General features: G+C 46.4%; 1 protein-coding gene across 1 annotated transcript in view; it reads left to right on the top strand.

The window, feature by feature from the left end:
• Nucleotides 1-16,975, top strand: part of PLS1 (plastin 1) — an 88,951-nt gene that overhangs the window by 57,640 nt on the left and 14,336 nt on the right. Inside the window, exons 11-13 of the mRNA XM_030216439.1 lie at nt 3,799-3,877; nt 6,060-6,174; nt 9,278-9,411. Coding sequence (XP_030072299.1) covers nt 3,799-3,877; nt 6,060-6,174; nt 9,278-9,411 — 328 coding nt within the window. The remainder of the gene's footprint in view (nt 1-3,798; nt 3,878-6,059; nt 6,175-9,277; nt 9,412-16,975) is intronic.

Genomic DNA, 16,975 nt, shown 5'->3' on the forward strand with positions numbered 1-16,975 from the left:
AACGCCAAATAATGGCCATTCATACAGCTCTTTTGCTTAATATTAGATGACTTTAGTTGCAGGACATTTGTAGCTATGACTGTGTACTTACCCCCTGGATTCTATAAACTTGAGTACACAATTTCAAGCTCGGCATGCAAAATTGCACATGCAAGTTCTAGAATAGTGCCTGTGACGTGCCTAACATAATTATTAAATTAAGTGCTACTAGGCATTAACTGCCAGATTCTATATGTCGCACCTAGTGTTCCACGCCTAAATCTAAGCGTATTCCATAACAATGTGCATAACTTAATTGACTTACCAAGCCAGTCAGCATTAACTGCACTTAAGCAATAATAAGCACTAATTGGCAATAATTAGAATTTACATGCCTAACATGCTAATCATATTCTGTAACTCACTGTGTCTGTCAGAGCTGTGAGTTCTTGTACCAAGTAGAGCGCTGCTGAGCCCGGTACTTGGACCAGGTTCTGCTTGGCGGCCAGACAACCAGGTTTCACCTGCGCTGACCTCCGTTTCCCAGAGGTTGAGCCCCTAGGTGTGGGCGGCCTGCAGGGCTTACGAGATGGAACAGGAAGCGGGGTGATGAACGTGACGGCCAGACAGGCAGCAGGCAAGAGAGTAATCCAGGTACAGGCAAGGTCAGTAGGCAGGCAGCAGACACGAGAGTAATCCAGGTACAGGCAAGGTCAGGAGGCAGGCAGCAGACACGAGAGTAATCCAGGTACAGGCAAGGTCAGGAGGCAGGCAGCAGACACGAGAGTAATCCAGGTACAGGCAAGGTCAGGAGGCAGGCAGCAGACACGAGAGTAATCCAGGTACAGGCAAGGTCAGGAGGCAGGCAGCAGACACGAGAGTAATCCAGGTACAGGCAAGGTCAGGAGGCAGGCAGCAGACACGAGAGTAGTACAGGTAAAGGTCAGGAGGCAGGCAGCAGACACAAGAGTAATCCAGGTACAGGCAAGGTCAGGAGGCAGGCAGCAGACACAAGAGTAATCCAAAGAGTAATCCAGGTACAGAGTCAGCAACGAAGAACAAAGTAGAGGAGAAGCACACTACTGAGCAAGTAACACCTACCAAAGAAGAAGCCGAAGCAAGGAGTCTAGAGAGAGCTCATCTGATAAAGTGCTGGCGTCTGACATCAGCAGGGAGCAGTGGCGTTCCTAGGCTGGCTGACACCTGGGGCGCATCTCTGATGCGCCCCCCCCCCCGGGTGCATTTTTACCTGCTGGGAAAGGGGGGTGCCGCGCGCCTGTCTGCTCCAAGTCTGCTCGTTCCCTGCTGCTTCCTCTGCCCCGGAACAGGAAGTAACCTGTTCCGCGCAGAGGGAGCAGCAGGGAGGGAACGAGCGGACTCGGCCAACAGGCGCGCGGCACCCCCCCAGTGGGGTGCACCCGGGGCGGACCCTCCCCACTGCCCCCCTCCCTTAGTATGCCACTGGCAGGGAGAAGGGGCACAGCCATAGGACAAGAGCAGGGGAAGGAGGAACCAGAAGACCAATAGGAGAGAAGCAAGGGAAGCCAGGCAGAGGAAGAGCAGACCCAGGTGGGTGGAAGCAAAGCAATCAAGGAGCCTGGAAGCCAAGCAGAGAGAGAACAGAGCCAGGTGCATGGAAGGAAAGCAATCAAGGAGCCTGCAGCCAGAGCAGAATTACACACACATGGCTCAGGGTTGTGCCAGTCAAGTGTGCGTGTCGACGAGACCCTGTGCAGCCCGAGGACACCGCTTGCGTTGAGATAGGGGACATGACAGTCTAAATTCTAATACGCACATCCAAAAGGGGCATGGTTATGAGCAGGGAAATGGGTGTTTATTGGTCGTTCCCAAATTTACGCACATTGTTATAGAATATAGCCCAATCCGCGTAAATCTACATGCAGGGATTTATGCCATGTTTTTGTTGCTGTAAATGGATGCACATAGTTTTAGGCGCTGGGATATCAACTAAGGATATTCTATATACCACGCTAAAATCTTATAGAATACGCCCTAGGTGAAAATGATTTCCGCACGGATTTTCCAGGTGCCATATATAGAATCTCCCCCTAAGTACCAATAATGGGCCTTACTTGTGCCACAAATTTTCAGTTATGTGTGTATCTGCACTTAGGTGCTATTCCAGAAAGTTAGCACCTAAGATTAATTGTCCATAACTGCAGAGGGGGCAGATACGTGGGCATGTCTTGCAGTTACAATCACAAGTTATAGAATACTAGCACTTATGTACACAGCTTCAACATTTAGGTGTGATCATTTACACCAGCCATTTGACTGGTGTAAGCGCTCACGTTAAAGTTGGGCACGAGAATGCTGACATACACTAATATTCCGTGATGGCAATTACATGCATAGTTGCCATTATAGAATTGTTGGCACCTAACTTTTGGCATGTTTTCTTGAATTTACCCCTTCATGTTTGTGTTATCTTTAGCTGCATTCTATGCTATTTTAGAGCAAAATGTTTTAAATTAAATTAAAGGGTTTAACTAGGCTAATAATAAACCTATATTTGTTTAACTGGTGATGGCTTCAGATTTGATGATTATTTCTGTCAAACAGTGGTGCTATTTTGTCTTGATTTTAATATTTTTCTAAAATATACAAAATGACGTACTCTTACATTATTAGCGCTTGTTTGCCTTTGGAAAACAGTGTATAGTTTCAATTTTGCTGTTTGTTAGCTAACTTATTTGCATTCCTTTCCTATTTTGCCTTATAAAATTCAGATTTGACTCCTCCTAATGTAGGTACTGTATGCCAAAGGCTTGTTTAATTGTGTGCTCTCATCTCCTTGGGCTATACAGCCCTACCTTTCTGCTCTGTCAAGTACATGTGCGCTAATACTCTGAATTTTTTTCTTTTCTGCACATTCTGTAGGGATTGTCAGTTGAAACTTTCTGGTTATTCCTTCTGCGCTACATTTTCAGGCGTTTTCTTTTGTTGTTCCCCTGTTATGGAATTCCTTGCCAAAGGAACTACATGGAATAAGGAATTGTTTGTTAGTCCTTTGGTTGATATAGTGGAAGGGGAGCAGGAAGAGAGAGTTTTGGATTTTCATAGAGGTTCACAATTTATTATAATAGAGCTCCTTAAGTCAAAAACTAATTTTAAAATCACTGCCATAATGAGACAACAGTCACAACCACAAAATGGGTTTTCTTCATCTCCCCTTCCCCTCTCTACCTCTACCCAAGGATGCCGGCACTCTCATTCCCCTCTATCCCCCACCAGTTTGCCAGCAAATTATCTCCCCTTCATTACCCCTATCTCACATCTAGTATTTCCCTCACCCCCCTTTCCTCTCATCTTTCTGGCCACTGCTAATGCCCTCCTACCTCCTCCCATGCCAGGATTGAGCTTAAAGACAAGTGAGTACTGAACAGGCCTGCACTGAAGCACTGCTGTATATCAACCCTACCCATGACAGGGTCTGTCTCAGAGAGGGAGGGGTGTAGTACAAGGCAGCACTTGAGCAGAAGTGTACATTTCACCTTGCATGATGTTCTGTTTTAATTTGGATTCTTTTCCAAATTTTCTAGCTCAGCATGCAGTTTGTGTGAAAGGGAGGAATTACTGAATAATGCAATTTCTGCTTATTCTTTTCTTTGAAACTATCCATGAAGCTCCTTCCCTTCTCCCTTTTGTGGGGTTTCTGTGTTTATGCCTACATTGTAAAAGTAATCCACTCATTCCTAAGGAAGAGCAAAACAAAAACATTTTTATGATTAGACAAGTCTTTCCATGTACATTTAAACCTCTTACATAATTAATATAAATCTAACTGTATTACTATAGGAGAAACCAAAGAGGAAAGAACGTTCCGGAACTGGATGAATTCCCTGGGTGTCAATCCATATGTGAACCATTTGTACAGGTAACATTTTTATTAACTACTTAGTTTCATTTTCTGCCTGTAGATATTTCCAGTTGGATTTCTGTGGCACATTTAATTAATAGAAGCATCTTACTGTGCTTACTTAGTTTACACAAAGAAGCATATGGCAATAGTGAGAAACCTATGTAGACCCAGGGCTGCCGAGAGGGGGGGGCAAGATTCCCCTTAGCCTGGCCCCCCTTGGGGGGCCCAGCTGCAGCAATAGAAAAGCTGCTTTCTTCAGGCTTCTGGTGGCAGGCACAGGCAGAAGGCTGGATTGGTCTCCTGCTCCTGTGTGCCAGGTTATCATATTATCGTGTTAGTTCTTCTTTTCCGGCCACGTCCTTCCTCCTATGTGAAGTACTTCCTATTTCTGCATAGGCAGGAGGGAACATGGCAGGAAGAAGGATGCTTGGCTGGCAGAGCAGAAATGACGTGAGAACGCGGCACACAGGAGCAGGAGACAGACTGAATGAGCAGTAAGCTACTGCCAGGTGAGGCGCCGGGGGGGAGTGGGGGGGCCTGTGGATTGCCCGGGGGGGGGGGGGTCACCCTTAAGATTGTTTGTCCCAGGCCCGACTTGGTCTCTTGGTGACCCTGGTCAGACCTTAGTTTATCCCATGTGAAAGCTGTTATTAAGGACCCTGTTTACTAAGCCACGCTAGAGGCATGCTAGCATTTTTAGCACGCTCTAACCATTAACGCACGCTGACTTTGTAGGTGCCCATAATATTTCTATGGGTGCCTACAACGTTAGCACATGATAATTTTGTGCACACGCTAAAAATGCGACCTCACGTTAGTAAACAGGGCCCTAAGGGAGGTAGTTTGGGCTACTGGTGGGCTATTTTACCACATTTCGTTCTCTTTTATCACAGGGTCTCATTTTATGCCATAAAAACCTGTGCTAAAATATCCCAACTTGTGGTAAAATAACCTGACTTAATAGTAGCCTACGTTGATAACAACCCCCCAACAATGGTTTAAACATCTGTTTATAAATGTAATAACTGTTTTTCTGTTGTTATCTTTTGTGAAGTTTACCTGCAGGCTTATTTTCGAAAGAGAAGGGCGCCCATCTTTCGACACAAATCGGGAGATGGGCGTCCTTCTCCCAGGGTTGCCCAAATTGGCATAATCGAAAGCAGATTTTGGACGTCCTCAACTGCTTTCCATCACGGGGATGACCAAAGTTCCCGGGGGCATGTCGGAAACGTAGCAAAGGTGGGACTGGGGCGTGCCTAACACATGGGCATCCTCGACCGATAATGGAAAAAAGAAGGGCGTCCCTGATGAGCACTTAGGCAACTTTACTTGGTCCATTTTTTGTTATGACCAAGCCTCAAAAAGGTGCCCGAACTGACCAGATGACCTCCCCTTACTCCCCCAGTGGTCACCAACCCCCTTCCACCCTAAAAAAAACTTTTTTTTATTTTTTGCCAGCCTCAAATGTCATACCCAGCTCCTTGACAGCAGTATGCAGGTCCCTGGAGCAGTTTTAGTGGGTGCAGTGCACTTTAGGCAGGTGGACCCAGGCCCATCCCCCCCCCCCACCTGTTACACTTGTGGTGGTAAATGTGAGCCCTTCAAAACCCACCAGAAACCCACTATACCCACATGTAGGTGCCCCTCTTCACCCCTTAGGGCTATGGTAGTGGTGTACAGTTGTGAGGAGTGGGTTTTGGGGGGGGGGGGGTTGGGGGACTTAGCACACAAGGTAAGGGAACTGTGCACCTGGGAGCAATTTCTGAAGTCCACTGCAGTGCCCCCTAGGGTGCCCGGTTCATGTCTTGGCATGTCAGGGAGACCAGTGCACTATGAATGTTGGCTTCTCCCACAACCAAATGGCTTGGATTTGGTCGTTTCTGAGATGGCCATCCTCTGTTTCCATTATCGCCGAAAATCGGGGATGACCATTCTAAGGTTGACCTAAATTTCATGATTTGGGCGTCCCTGACTGTATTATCAAAACAAAAGATGGACGCCCATCTTGTTTTGATAATATGGGTTTCCCTGCCCCTTTGCTGCGATGTCCTGCGAGGACGTCCTCAGGAAAACTTGGGCACCCCTTTCGATTATGCCCTTCCTGGTGTGTGAGTCAGTAAGCATAGGCAAAACATTGATTGTAATGTACTATTACTTAAAATTTTTAGCCCTTATTCTTTTTTTTATTCCTGTCTAGTGACCTTGTCGATGGTCTAATAATCTTTCAGCTCTATCAGATGATTCGTGTACCTTTTGAATGGAGTCTTGTAAACAAACCTCCTTATCCTGCTCTTGGTAGTAACATGAAAAAGGTCAGTTTTTTTGTGTTTATTTAAAAGAACCCAACAGTCAAAGAATTTATGCTCCTAAATTTGAGAGTTGTGATCATGAATAGGCCTCTTTGAAAATATACTAGGGCTGAGGGCATAATTTTATACTTTAATTTTTTTACTCTTCTCTTAAATTTAGGAGCATAAAAAGTGAGTGGCAAGAGGAATGGATTTAGGGTGGGGAAAAATATTAGGAACTTAGCATTGCTTTTCAGCACTAGGCTCATAAATCTAGGAAAATGAATGACAGGCCTAAATTTATAAGCATAAGCATAAATTTTAAGCTCCTAAATTAAGATGAATTTTCAGCTGACAATTTATGCTGCTAAGTTTATCAGCTAAAAATGGAGTACTGTGGGATATGCTCAGGCATCATGTGGTAACTTTAAAATGTATATGTGCTCAACGCATTCTAAACTTTTTTTGTTTTTAGGGGGCATATCAGGGGTAGAGAGTGGGCTTTTCTGTGCTAACCAGTTAGCACAGCTATATTACTGCACACTAACTGGTTAGGGCAGGTATACTGTGCGGGCCCTTATCGCCTACAAAATGGCTGGCAGTAAGGGCTCACACAGTAATTTTTAAAAATGGCTGTGCACTAATGGCAACATTAGTGCATAGCCAGTAATACAAAACATACAAAATAAGCCTTTTTACAGCTGCAGTAAAAAATAGCATATGGGAAGGAGCCGTGTAAGGGTGTGCTAAGGCCACTTTTTGCCACAACTTTGTAAAAGGATCCTTTTTTTAAACATTATTTGTAGTAAAAGTTATTGTATATTTAGTTGTGTATATTGAGATCAATGTTTATTTTTTTGTTTATGACATTTATACCCCACATTTTCCCACACAATTTCGAGTTCAATATGGCTGACAAGCTAAATCAAAATACATAAACCCACACTTATCAATAAGGAAAGAATCGTAAATATATAAATAATTCCATAATAGAGCATAATGGGGAGAATGGAAGGGTGGAGATTAGGCACCAGGATCAATTGACAAAAATTTTGTGAAAAGGAAAGATTTCAAAAACTTAAGAAAAACCAAGTAATCTTGTTGGGATCTTATATTTTTCGGCAAGGAATTCCACCATTCAGTACATTGATATGAAAAAGTAGCTGAATATATAGCTTTATAAATTACTTTCTCACCAAAAATTGAATTGCGAGAAGGCAAAGTAACAAGGGGCAACATATAGTGTCACGATGGGAACCGTTTCCTTGTCTGTACTCACCTTGCCCTCTGATGGCCAGAACCGATGGCGGCTATGGATTGTCACCCGTTCCAGACTTTAGCCCAGTCCAGTCCGTATCTTCCGGGCTGCCAGACTTGCTTTTCTTGTTTGTGCCTGAACAGCACCCGTAGCTGCCTTGTGATTTCTGCAGCTGTGAACTGCAGCTGCTGATGGGCTTTATTAACCACCTGGAAACTTCTGTGTTTGCCTTTGCATCATCTAAGGTCCCTGGTTTGTTGGTGCTTTGTTGCACTTCTGCCTAGTCTGGTTTCTTGTATAGTTCCTTGTCTGATTCTAGTTAGTCTGTGTATAGTTTGCTTAGGTTTATTGCTTATTTCTTAGTCTTGTCTCTGGTTTGTATTCTTGGTCTAGTTTCTGTTTGTCTGTGTCTCTTGCTTAGTGGCTGCTCTGCAGCTTTCAGTCCTGTCTCTTTTCTGTCAGTGTTTGTATCCTGTTTCAGTGGCTGCTTGTCAGCTTTCAGTTCCTGTCCTTTAGCTTGTTCTTTTCTCTGCCTTGTGTAGTATTGTCTGTCTGTGAGTCCTAGCCCAGTTTCCTGCCTTGCTGCCCATGTATAGTCCTTTCCCCTCTGACCCTCAGTCTCTGTTCAGCCTAGTTGGTATTCAGTTCCTGCCCTGTCCGGTAAGTCCTGCTGGCCGCCTGCACCCAGGGGCTCAACTCCTGGGGAAGGACGGTCAAGTGCAGGTGAGGTCTAGCTGTTTCTGCCTTGTCTCTGGTGTGGGGTGGTTTTGCCTGCCACTGCTGCTCCATAGCAGTGGCCCAAGGGCTCACAAACCCAGTTTCTGCCTTGAAAACCTGGCAATGTAGTCAGGGGCAGTACCATACAAAATCTGAAATGAGAGCACAGAGTTAGAAGTAATGTGAAAATATCAATTGAAAAAAGGGCCTAATACACTTCAGCTTCCAAAGTAATTTATAAGATTTAGTAACGACTGAGGACACTTGAGATTCAAAGGTTAAGTGCTGATCAACAACAACCTCTAAAATTTTTAGATTGGACTCCAAAGGATAAGAAATACAGTCAGTGCTAAACTTTGTGCAGGGATCATGGTCAAACAGATTAGTTATTACCAAAATGTAGTCCTGATTTAATTTTAGCCTGAATTCAGAGGCCCAGGATTCCATTAAATCAAGGCCAGTTTTAATCCTATATAGAATTCCCTTGATGTCGCATGTTTGTGACATGATTAACTTTGTTCAAATATGCTCTCACAAAATCATCCAGTACCATCCGATTGCCTTAAGCTAAGTTCAGCAGTTTAGCAACATTTTTTTCATGTTTCAAGTGAAAGTTGTTTTTGTGAGAGCATGTTTGAATAAAGTTAATCATGTCACAAACTAAATTTAACAAAAATTTCTTTCATACAAAATGAACAAAAAACGTTTTTTGTGTTTTTTTATTTTTTCAGACCGATGATATGAACTGTGGTTTGAATATCATGATACCCTGATACAGGGTCATTTGATTGATACCACAGTCAACTCTGAGGTCTTTTTTCTCCATTATTCAGTTTTTTTTTTTCAAGTGAGTTGGTTTTCCACTCTTTTTTGGTTGATTGCATGTAGATTTTGAGAGTTTTTCCCCTCCTTACACATTGGTTATTCTATCAAACAAATATTGTATTTCTTTAACTTATCTACTTAGAAAGTCTACTTTTTAAAAAGTGAATTGCAGTTTGTTTTCTAATTACAGTAACAACCTTCAAAAATAAATCTAGCTACAGAGACAGAGAGAAGTTGTAAAATTGCTGTAAAGTTGTTTAATTTTATGGCATCAGACGTGATGTTAGTTAATGATGAGAGAATTAACTTTACCCATTTTATTGGCAGATTGAGAACTGTAACTATGCGGTAGACATTGGAAAGGCAAAAGCCAATTTTTCCTTGGTTGGGATTGGAGGGCAGGACCTCAGTGAGGGCAATCCCACGCTCACTCTGGCATTGGTGTGGCAGATTATGAGAAGGTAGGAACATTTGTTGCTGTTTGGTGCTTATAAGTATGTCAGTGGTTCTGTCTGCATCAGAGCGCTTTATACAATACATGTTTGTAATTAAATTGTAAGTTCCAGTGATTAAAGAAAGATGGACCCGGAAATCAACTCCAAGTAGTATTACTGTGGAAGGTTTTACTTTGGAAAGTGTAAAGCTTTAAAATTAGTCTATGTGATTAAAGTAAAGGTTCATTGGTCCTGATTTCAGTAGCAAGCACTGTTTCACAGAACTAATTTGAAACGTGAGAATAAAACAACATCTTTTTTAGATGTCCTAAAACACATTCTCCACCCAATATTTAAAAACCATTTAACTGGCCAGGAGTGGTTCTTAGGTAGTTAAATGGCACTTAACTAGCTATCCAGCAATATTCTCCCTCTAAATATTGCCCTTTAGCACTTAACGGATAACCGATTATATCACACGCTATATCCGGCTATCCGCTAATATTCAGTGCTTCACAGGCTAAGGGGTATGTTTACTAAGGTGCGTTAGTGTTTTTAACGCACCTGTAAATGTAAGGCACGTAAACGCTAATGCGCCTATACATTTCTGTGGGTGCGTTAGCGTTTAACTCGTGTAAGCCATTTACGTGAGTTAAAAACGCTAACGCGCCCATAGCGCCACTTAGTAAACCTAGCCCTAAGTTTGGTGGTCAAATTAGACTGCCAAAAAGTGAAGTTTCTTACCTGAAGCAGGTATTCTCCGAGGACAGCAGGCTGGATATTCTCACATGTGGGTGACGTCAAGTCGGCCCCGGAGGATTTTCAAGCAAAAATCACAAAAAGTCTCTTCTAGAATGTTCCATCGCGTGAGACGATCACACCGTGCATGCATGCGCACGATTTCCCGCCCGCCGCGCAGACACGTTCCTCAGTTGAATCCAAAAGATAAAAGAAAAACAACTCCAAAGGGGAGGTGGGAGGGTTTGTGAGAATATCCAGCCTGCTGTCCTCGGAGAATACCTGCATCAGGTAAGAAACTTTGCTTTCTCTGAGGACAAGCAGGCTGATATTCTCACATGTGGGTTATCCCTAGCCCCCAGGCTCACTCAACACAACAAACAATGGTCAATTGGACCTCGCAACGGCGAAGGCATAACAAGGATTGACCTGAAACAAGAAACATCTAACTGAGAGTGCAGCCTGGAACAGAATAAAAATGAGCCTAGGAGGGTTGGAGTTGGATTGTAAACCCCAAACAGATTCTGCAGCACCGACTGCCCAAACCAACTGTCGCGTCGACTGTCTTGCTGAAGGCAGTAATGAGATGTGAATGTGTGGACTGATGACCACATCGCAGCCTTGCAGATCTCTTTAATAGTGGCTGACCTGAGATGAGCCACTGACGAAGCCATGGCTGTAACATTATGAGCCGTGACATGGCCCTCTAAAGCCAGCCCTGCTTGGGCGTAAGTGAAGGAAATGCAATCTACTAGCCCAGTGATGGCGAACCTTTCAGAGACCGAGTGCCCTAACAGCAACCCAAAATCTAATTATTTATCGCGAAGTGTCGGTACTCATTATGGGCGGGGTCACCACATATGACTCCACCCCTATGATAGCCACACCCTCTTACACCAGCCATGGCGCATATAAACAGACATCATTGAAAATATTATACTAGTATAGGAGAAAAAAATAACATGATTTTATTTCATTATAAATCATTTCTGTAATTTGTTACAGCTCCAGTATACCCAGTGCAAAATAAGACAGCAGATGTAAATTCTCAAATTGGACATATTCCAAACACTAAAATGAAAATAAAATGATTTTTTCTACCTTTGTTGTCTGGTGATTTTGTTTTTCTATCCATATTGGTCCTAGTCTCTGATTCTGCTGCTCTCTATCTGTTCTCTTAACTCCATTTCCAGGGCTTCCTTTCCATGTATTTCTTTACTTTCTTCCTTTCTTCTTCATTTCTTGCCTCCATTTCTTTCTTTACTTTCCTCATTTTTTCATTTCTTGCCCTCCATCCATGTCCAGCAACCCTCCTCTCCCCTCCAGCTACAAATGTCCAGCCACCCTCCTCTCCTCTCCAGCCACCCTCCTCTCCAGCCACCCATGTCCAACCGCCCTCCCTCCCACCCAGCACCCAGCATCAGGCCGCCAGCCCTCCCACCCAGCACCAGGCCTCCCTCCCACCCACCCACTCAGCACCCAGCATCAGGCCTCTCTCCCACCCACCCACTCAGCACCCAGCATCAGGCCTCTCTCCCAACCACGCACCCAGCAGCACCCAGTATCAAGCCTCCCTCCCTCCCTCCTACCCGGCGTGGTGCTTGGTGGGAGGGAGGGAGGCCGGCCTGGTACTCGGAGGGACGGAGGGAGAGTGGGCGGAGCAGACCAGTGACTGGCGTGCGTGCCAAGGGAGAGGGCTCTGCGTGCCCTCTCTGGCACGCATGCCATAGTTTCGCCATCACCGTGCTAGCCAACTAGATATGGTGCATTTCCCGACAGCAACTCCCCTCTTGTTGGGATTAAAAGAAATAAACAACTGGGCGAACTGTCTGTGGGGGCTTGTCCGCTCCATGTAAAAGGCTAATGCTCTTTTGCAGTCCAAAGTGTGCAGCTTGCTTTTGCCAGGGCTTGTATGAGGGTGAGGAAAAATGTTGGCAAGACAATTGACTGGTTCAGATGGAACTCCGACACCACCTTTGGCAAGAACTTAGGGTGCGTGCGGAGGACTACTCTGTTATGATGAAATTTAAGGTAAGGAGCATGAACCTCTAGAGCCTGAAGCTCACTGACCCTACGAGCTGAAGTAACAGCCACCAAGAAAATGACCTTCCAGGTCAAGTACTTCAGATGGCAGGAATTCAGTGGCTCGAAAGGGGGTTTCATCAGCTGGGTGAGAACGACGTTGAGATCCCATGACACTGGAGGAGGTTTGACAGGGAGCTTTGACAAAAGCAAACCTCTCATGAAGCGAACAACTAAAGGCTGTCCCGAGATTTAGATTGTAAGCTCTCTGAGCAGAGACTGTCCTATGTTAAATTGTACAGCGCTGCGTAACCCTAGTAGCGCTTTAGAAATGTTAAATAGTAGTAGTAGTAGATAGGCTGACCTTCTACACGTTGATGGTAAGCACTAATCGCACTAAGGTGAACTCTTACGGAGTTGGTCTTGAGACCAGACTCTGATAAATGCAGAAGGTACTCAAGCAAGGTCTGTGTAGGACAAGAAAAGGATCTAGGGCCCTGCTGTCACACCAGACTGCAAACCTCTTCCATTTAAAAGAGTAACATCTTTTAGTGGAATCTTTCCTGGAAGCAAGCAAGACTCGGGAGACACCCTCAGAAAGACCCAAGGAGGCAAATTCTAAGCTCTCAACATCCAGTCCGTGAGAGCCAGAGACTGGAGGTTGGGATGTAGAAGCGCCCCCTCGTTCTGAGTAATGAGAGTTGGAAAACACTCCAATCTCCACGGTTCTTCGGAGGACAACTCCAGAAGAAGAGGGAACCAGAACTGACGTGGCCAGAAGGGAGCAATCAAAATCATGGTTCCATGATCTTGCTTGAGTTTCAGCAAAGTCTTCCCCACCAAAGGTATAGGAGGATATGCATACAGAAGGCCTGTCGCCTGTCTCCCAATGAAGGAGGAAAGCATCCAACGCTGGCCTGCCGTGGGCCTAAAGTCTGGAACAGAACTGAGGGACCTTGTGATTGAATTGAGTGGCAAAAAGATCCACAGAGGGAGTGCCCCATACTCGGAAGATCTTTGTGGCTACAGCCATGTTCAGCGACCACTCGTGAGGTTGCATTATCCTGCTCAACCTGTCGCCAGACTGTTGTTTACGCCGGCCAGATAAACGGCTTGGAGAAACATGCCGTGTTGGCGAGCCCAAAGCCACATCTGTACGGCTTCCTGACACAGAGGGTGAGATCCGGTGCCCCCCTGCTTGTTTGTGTAGTACATCGCAACCTGATTGTCTGTTTGAATCAGAATAATTTGGTTGGAAAGCCGATCTCTGAAAACCTTTAGAGCGTTCCAGATCGCTCGTAACTCCAGGAGGTTGATCTGAAGATGCTTTTCCTGAAGGGACCAAGCTCCTTGAGTGTGAAGCCCATCTACATGCACTCCCCAACCTAGGAGGGATGCATCCGTCATCAGCACTTTTTGTGGCTGAGGAATTTGGAATGTGCGCCCCAAGACCAGATTGGATCGAATTGTCCACCACTGAAGGGAATTCTGAAAGTCGATGGACAGCTGGATCACATCCTCTAGATCCCCTGTAGCTTGATACCACTGGGAAGCTAGGGTCCACTGAGCTGATCTCATGTGAAGACGTGCCATGGGAGTTACATGAACTGTGGAGGCCATGTGCCCCAGAAGTCTCAACATCTGCCGAGCTGTGATCTACTGAGATGCTTGAACCTTGGAGACTAGAGACAGAAGGTTGTCGGCTCTTGGCTCGGGGAGATAGGCAGAAGCTCTCCTCGTGCACAACAGAGCCCCTATAAATTCCAATTTTTGAACTGGGATTAGATGGGACTTTGGGTAATTGATGACAAACCCTAGTAGCTCCAGCACTTGAATAGTCATCCGCATGGACTGTAAAGCTCCATCCTGGGAGGTGCTCTTCACCAGCCAATCGTCCAGATAAGGGAACACATGTACTCCCAGTCTGCGTAGAGACGCTGCAACAACTGCCAGGCACTTGGTAAAGACCCAGGGCGCAGACGCCAAGCCAAAAGGCAGCACACAGTACTGAAAATGCTGCATTCCCAGCTGAAACCGCAGATACTTCCTGTGAGCTGGAAGTATCGAGATGTGAGTATAAGCATCCTTTAAGTCCAGAGAGCATAGCCAGTCGTTTTCCTGAATCATGGGAAGAAGGGTGGTCAGGGAAAGCATCCTGAACTTTTCTCGACCCAGATATTTGTTCAGGCCCCTTAGGTCTAGGATGGGACGCATCCCCCCTGTCTTCTTTTCCACAAGGAAGTAGCTGGAATAGAATCTGAGCCCTTCTTGCCCTGGTGGAACGGGCTCGACCGCATTGGCGCTGAGAAGGGCGGAGAGTTCCTCTGCAAGTACCTGCTTGTGTTGGGAGCTGAAGGACTGAACTCCCGGTGGGCAATTTGGAGGCTTGGTTTCCAGATTGAGGATGTATCCTAACCGGACTATTTGAAGAACCCACTGGTCGGAGGTTATCAGAGGCCACCTTTGGTGAAAAAATTTTAACCTCCCCCCGACAGGCAGATCGCCTGGCTTGGACACATTGATGGTGGCTATGCTCAACTAGAGCCAGTCAAAAACCCGTCCCTGGTTTTTGCTGGGGAGCTGCAGGGGCCTGTTTAGGCGCACTCTGTTGACGAGAACGAGCGTGCTGTGACAGAGCCTGAACCGGCTGGTGAGAAGTAGGAGTGTACTTACGGCCCCTAGAGGCATAAGGTGCACTTCTCTTCCCTTTAAAAAACTTCCTAGATGAGGAAGTGGATGCAGAAGGTGCCCGGCGGGAGAGAGAGTCCATAGCGTTGATAGAGATGATTAATCAACTCTTCGACCTTCTCACCGATAAGATGATCCCCCCGGCAAGGGATATCCGCAATTTTCTGCTGAGTACGTTCTTCCAGGTTAGAGGCACGCAGCCATGAGAGTCTGCGCATCACTATACCCATAGCAGAAAACCTGGATGTCACATCGCAATTATCGTAAATGTCCCTGGACAGGAACTTGCGACACACCTTCTGCTGTCTGACCAATTGGCGAAAAGGCTCAGCCTGCTCCGGTGAGAGTGCATCAACCAAGCTCTCAAGCTGCCAAACTGAGTTCCGCAAATGAATACTCGTGAAGAGCTGGTACGACTGAATTTTGGAAGCGAGCATGCCAGCCTAATACGCCTTTCTCCCAAAAGAATCCAAGGTTCTATGTTCTCGTCCCGGGGGCGCTGAGGCAAAGTTCCTAGAACTCTTAGCTCTTCTGAGAGCGGAATCCACCACCGCAGGGTCATGAGGCAACTGAGGCCGGACGAAACTGGGTTCCCCGTGGATCTGATACTGGGATTCAGCCTTTTTGGGAATAGTTGGGCAAGAAAGAGGCTTCTCCCAGTTCCTCATCAGCACTTCCCTGAGTGTATCATGAAAAGGAGCTGTGGTAGAAGACTTAGGTGGAGATGGATAATCCAGGACCTTGAGCATCTTGGCCCTGGGCTCATCCACAGTCTCCACAGGGAAGGGAATGGCCTTAGACATTTTCCACACAAAAGATGAAAAAGACAAGCTCTCCGGAGGGGAAAGCTGTCTTTGAGGAGAGGGGGTCGAATCAGATGGAAGGCCTAGAGAATCCTCGGCAGAGAACACTCCATGACCCCCATCTTCATCAGATGAGCCATCATCGGATGGGGCTAACAACTCAGAAAGAGCAGCCCAAATCCGAGCCCGTCTCGACATGGAGGTGCGGTGACCTCGATGACTGTGTCGAGAAGTCAACCCCCCCCCCCCCCCCAGGAGACTCTAGTGAAGCTTCCTCCATCGAAGGCACTGGAGAGTCGACCTGGGAAGCTGCTGACCCTGATACCTGAAGCGGTACCGGAGAAGGAGACCTCACCACCGGCGAAAGGCACGATGCCGCAGAAGCCTCCGGCACCGTCGGTACCGGTACCTCCGGTGCCGGACACAAATGTTGCAGCACCGCTTCCATGAAATCAGTAAAAATAGCCTTGATGCGCTCATCTTCAGAAGCTGTTGGGAAAGGCTGCGGTGCCAGTGTGGACTCCGGAGGCAGAACCTGCAGGGGTTGGGGAGCCGGTACCGGACTGCTAGACGACCTGCGCGTTGATACCTTCATAACAGAGGGAGAGCGATACTCTCGGCATCGACGCTTCTCAGGTACTGAATGCTTCGATGACCTGGAGCTCGTGGTACCGTGTCGCGAAGGAGAACGATGACGGTGCTTCCTGGCCTTCGCCCGACACCTGTCATCGAGACTCCTCGGTACCGGAGAGGAAGACGTGGAATCCACATGCTTCCTCGGGGCTGGGTCTGATACAGGTCGGTCCCGGTGGGCCTGCAAAGCAGGAGGCGCCAGAGCGGGTGGAGACCCGCTCGATGCATCACTGCTCCCAGCATGCATCGGTCTTTTAGCGGCCTTCACCTGGTCTCCCGATGCCAGCGCTGCCCTCGACGTTGACGGTACTGATGCCTACGGTACCGCCGCCGCCGAGGTACCGGACTGAAAAAGGGTTTTTCTCTGGGCCTCCCTGGAGACTTGAGTACGTCTTTTCATTTTAAGACATAACTTACATTTCTCCGGAAGATGATCAGGCCCAAAGCACTGAAGGCACTAGGAGTGCAGATCAGTGACCGAGATAGTCCGGTTGCAGCGGGCGCATGGCTTGAAGCCACTGGGTGACTTCGATGACATGACAGGAAAAACTTCGTCCGCTAAATTAAAAGACGCGATTTTGTCAGAAAAAATTGACAAAGAAGGGAAGAAAAAACCCCGACTGAGCGACGCAACACGGTCGCGACGAAAAAGAAAGGAAACTTAGAAATGGGGAAAAAACTGAGGAAATAAAGTTCTTTTTTTTTTT

The sequence above is a fragment of the Microcaecilia unicolor genome, chromosome 10, assembly GCF_901765095.1.
Source record: "Microcaecilia unicolor chromosome 10, aMicUni1.1, whole genome shotgun sequence".
Classification (NCBI taxonomy): Eukaryota; Metazoa; Chordata; class Amphibia; order Gymnophiona; family Siphonopidae; genus Microcaecilia; species Microcaecilia unicolor.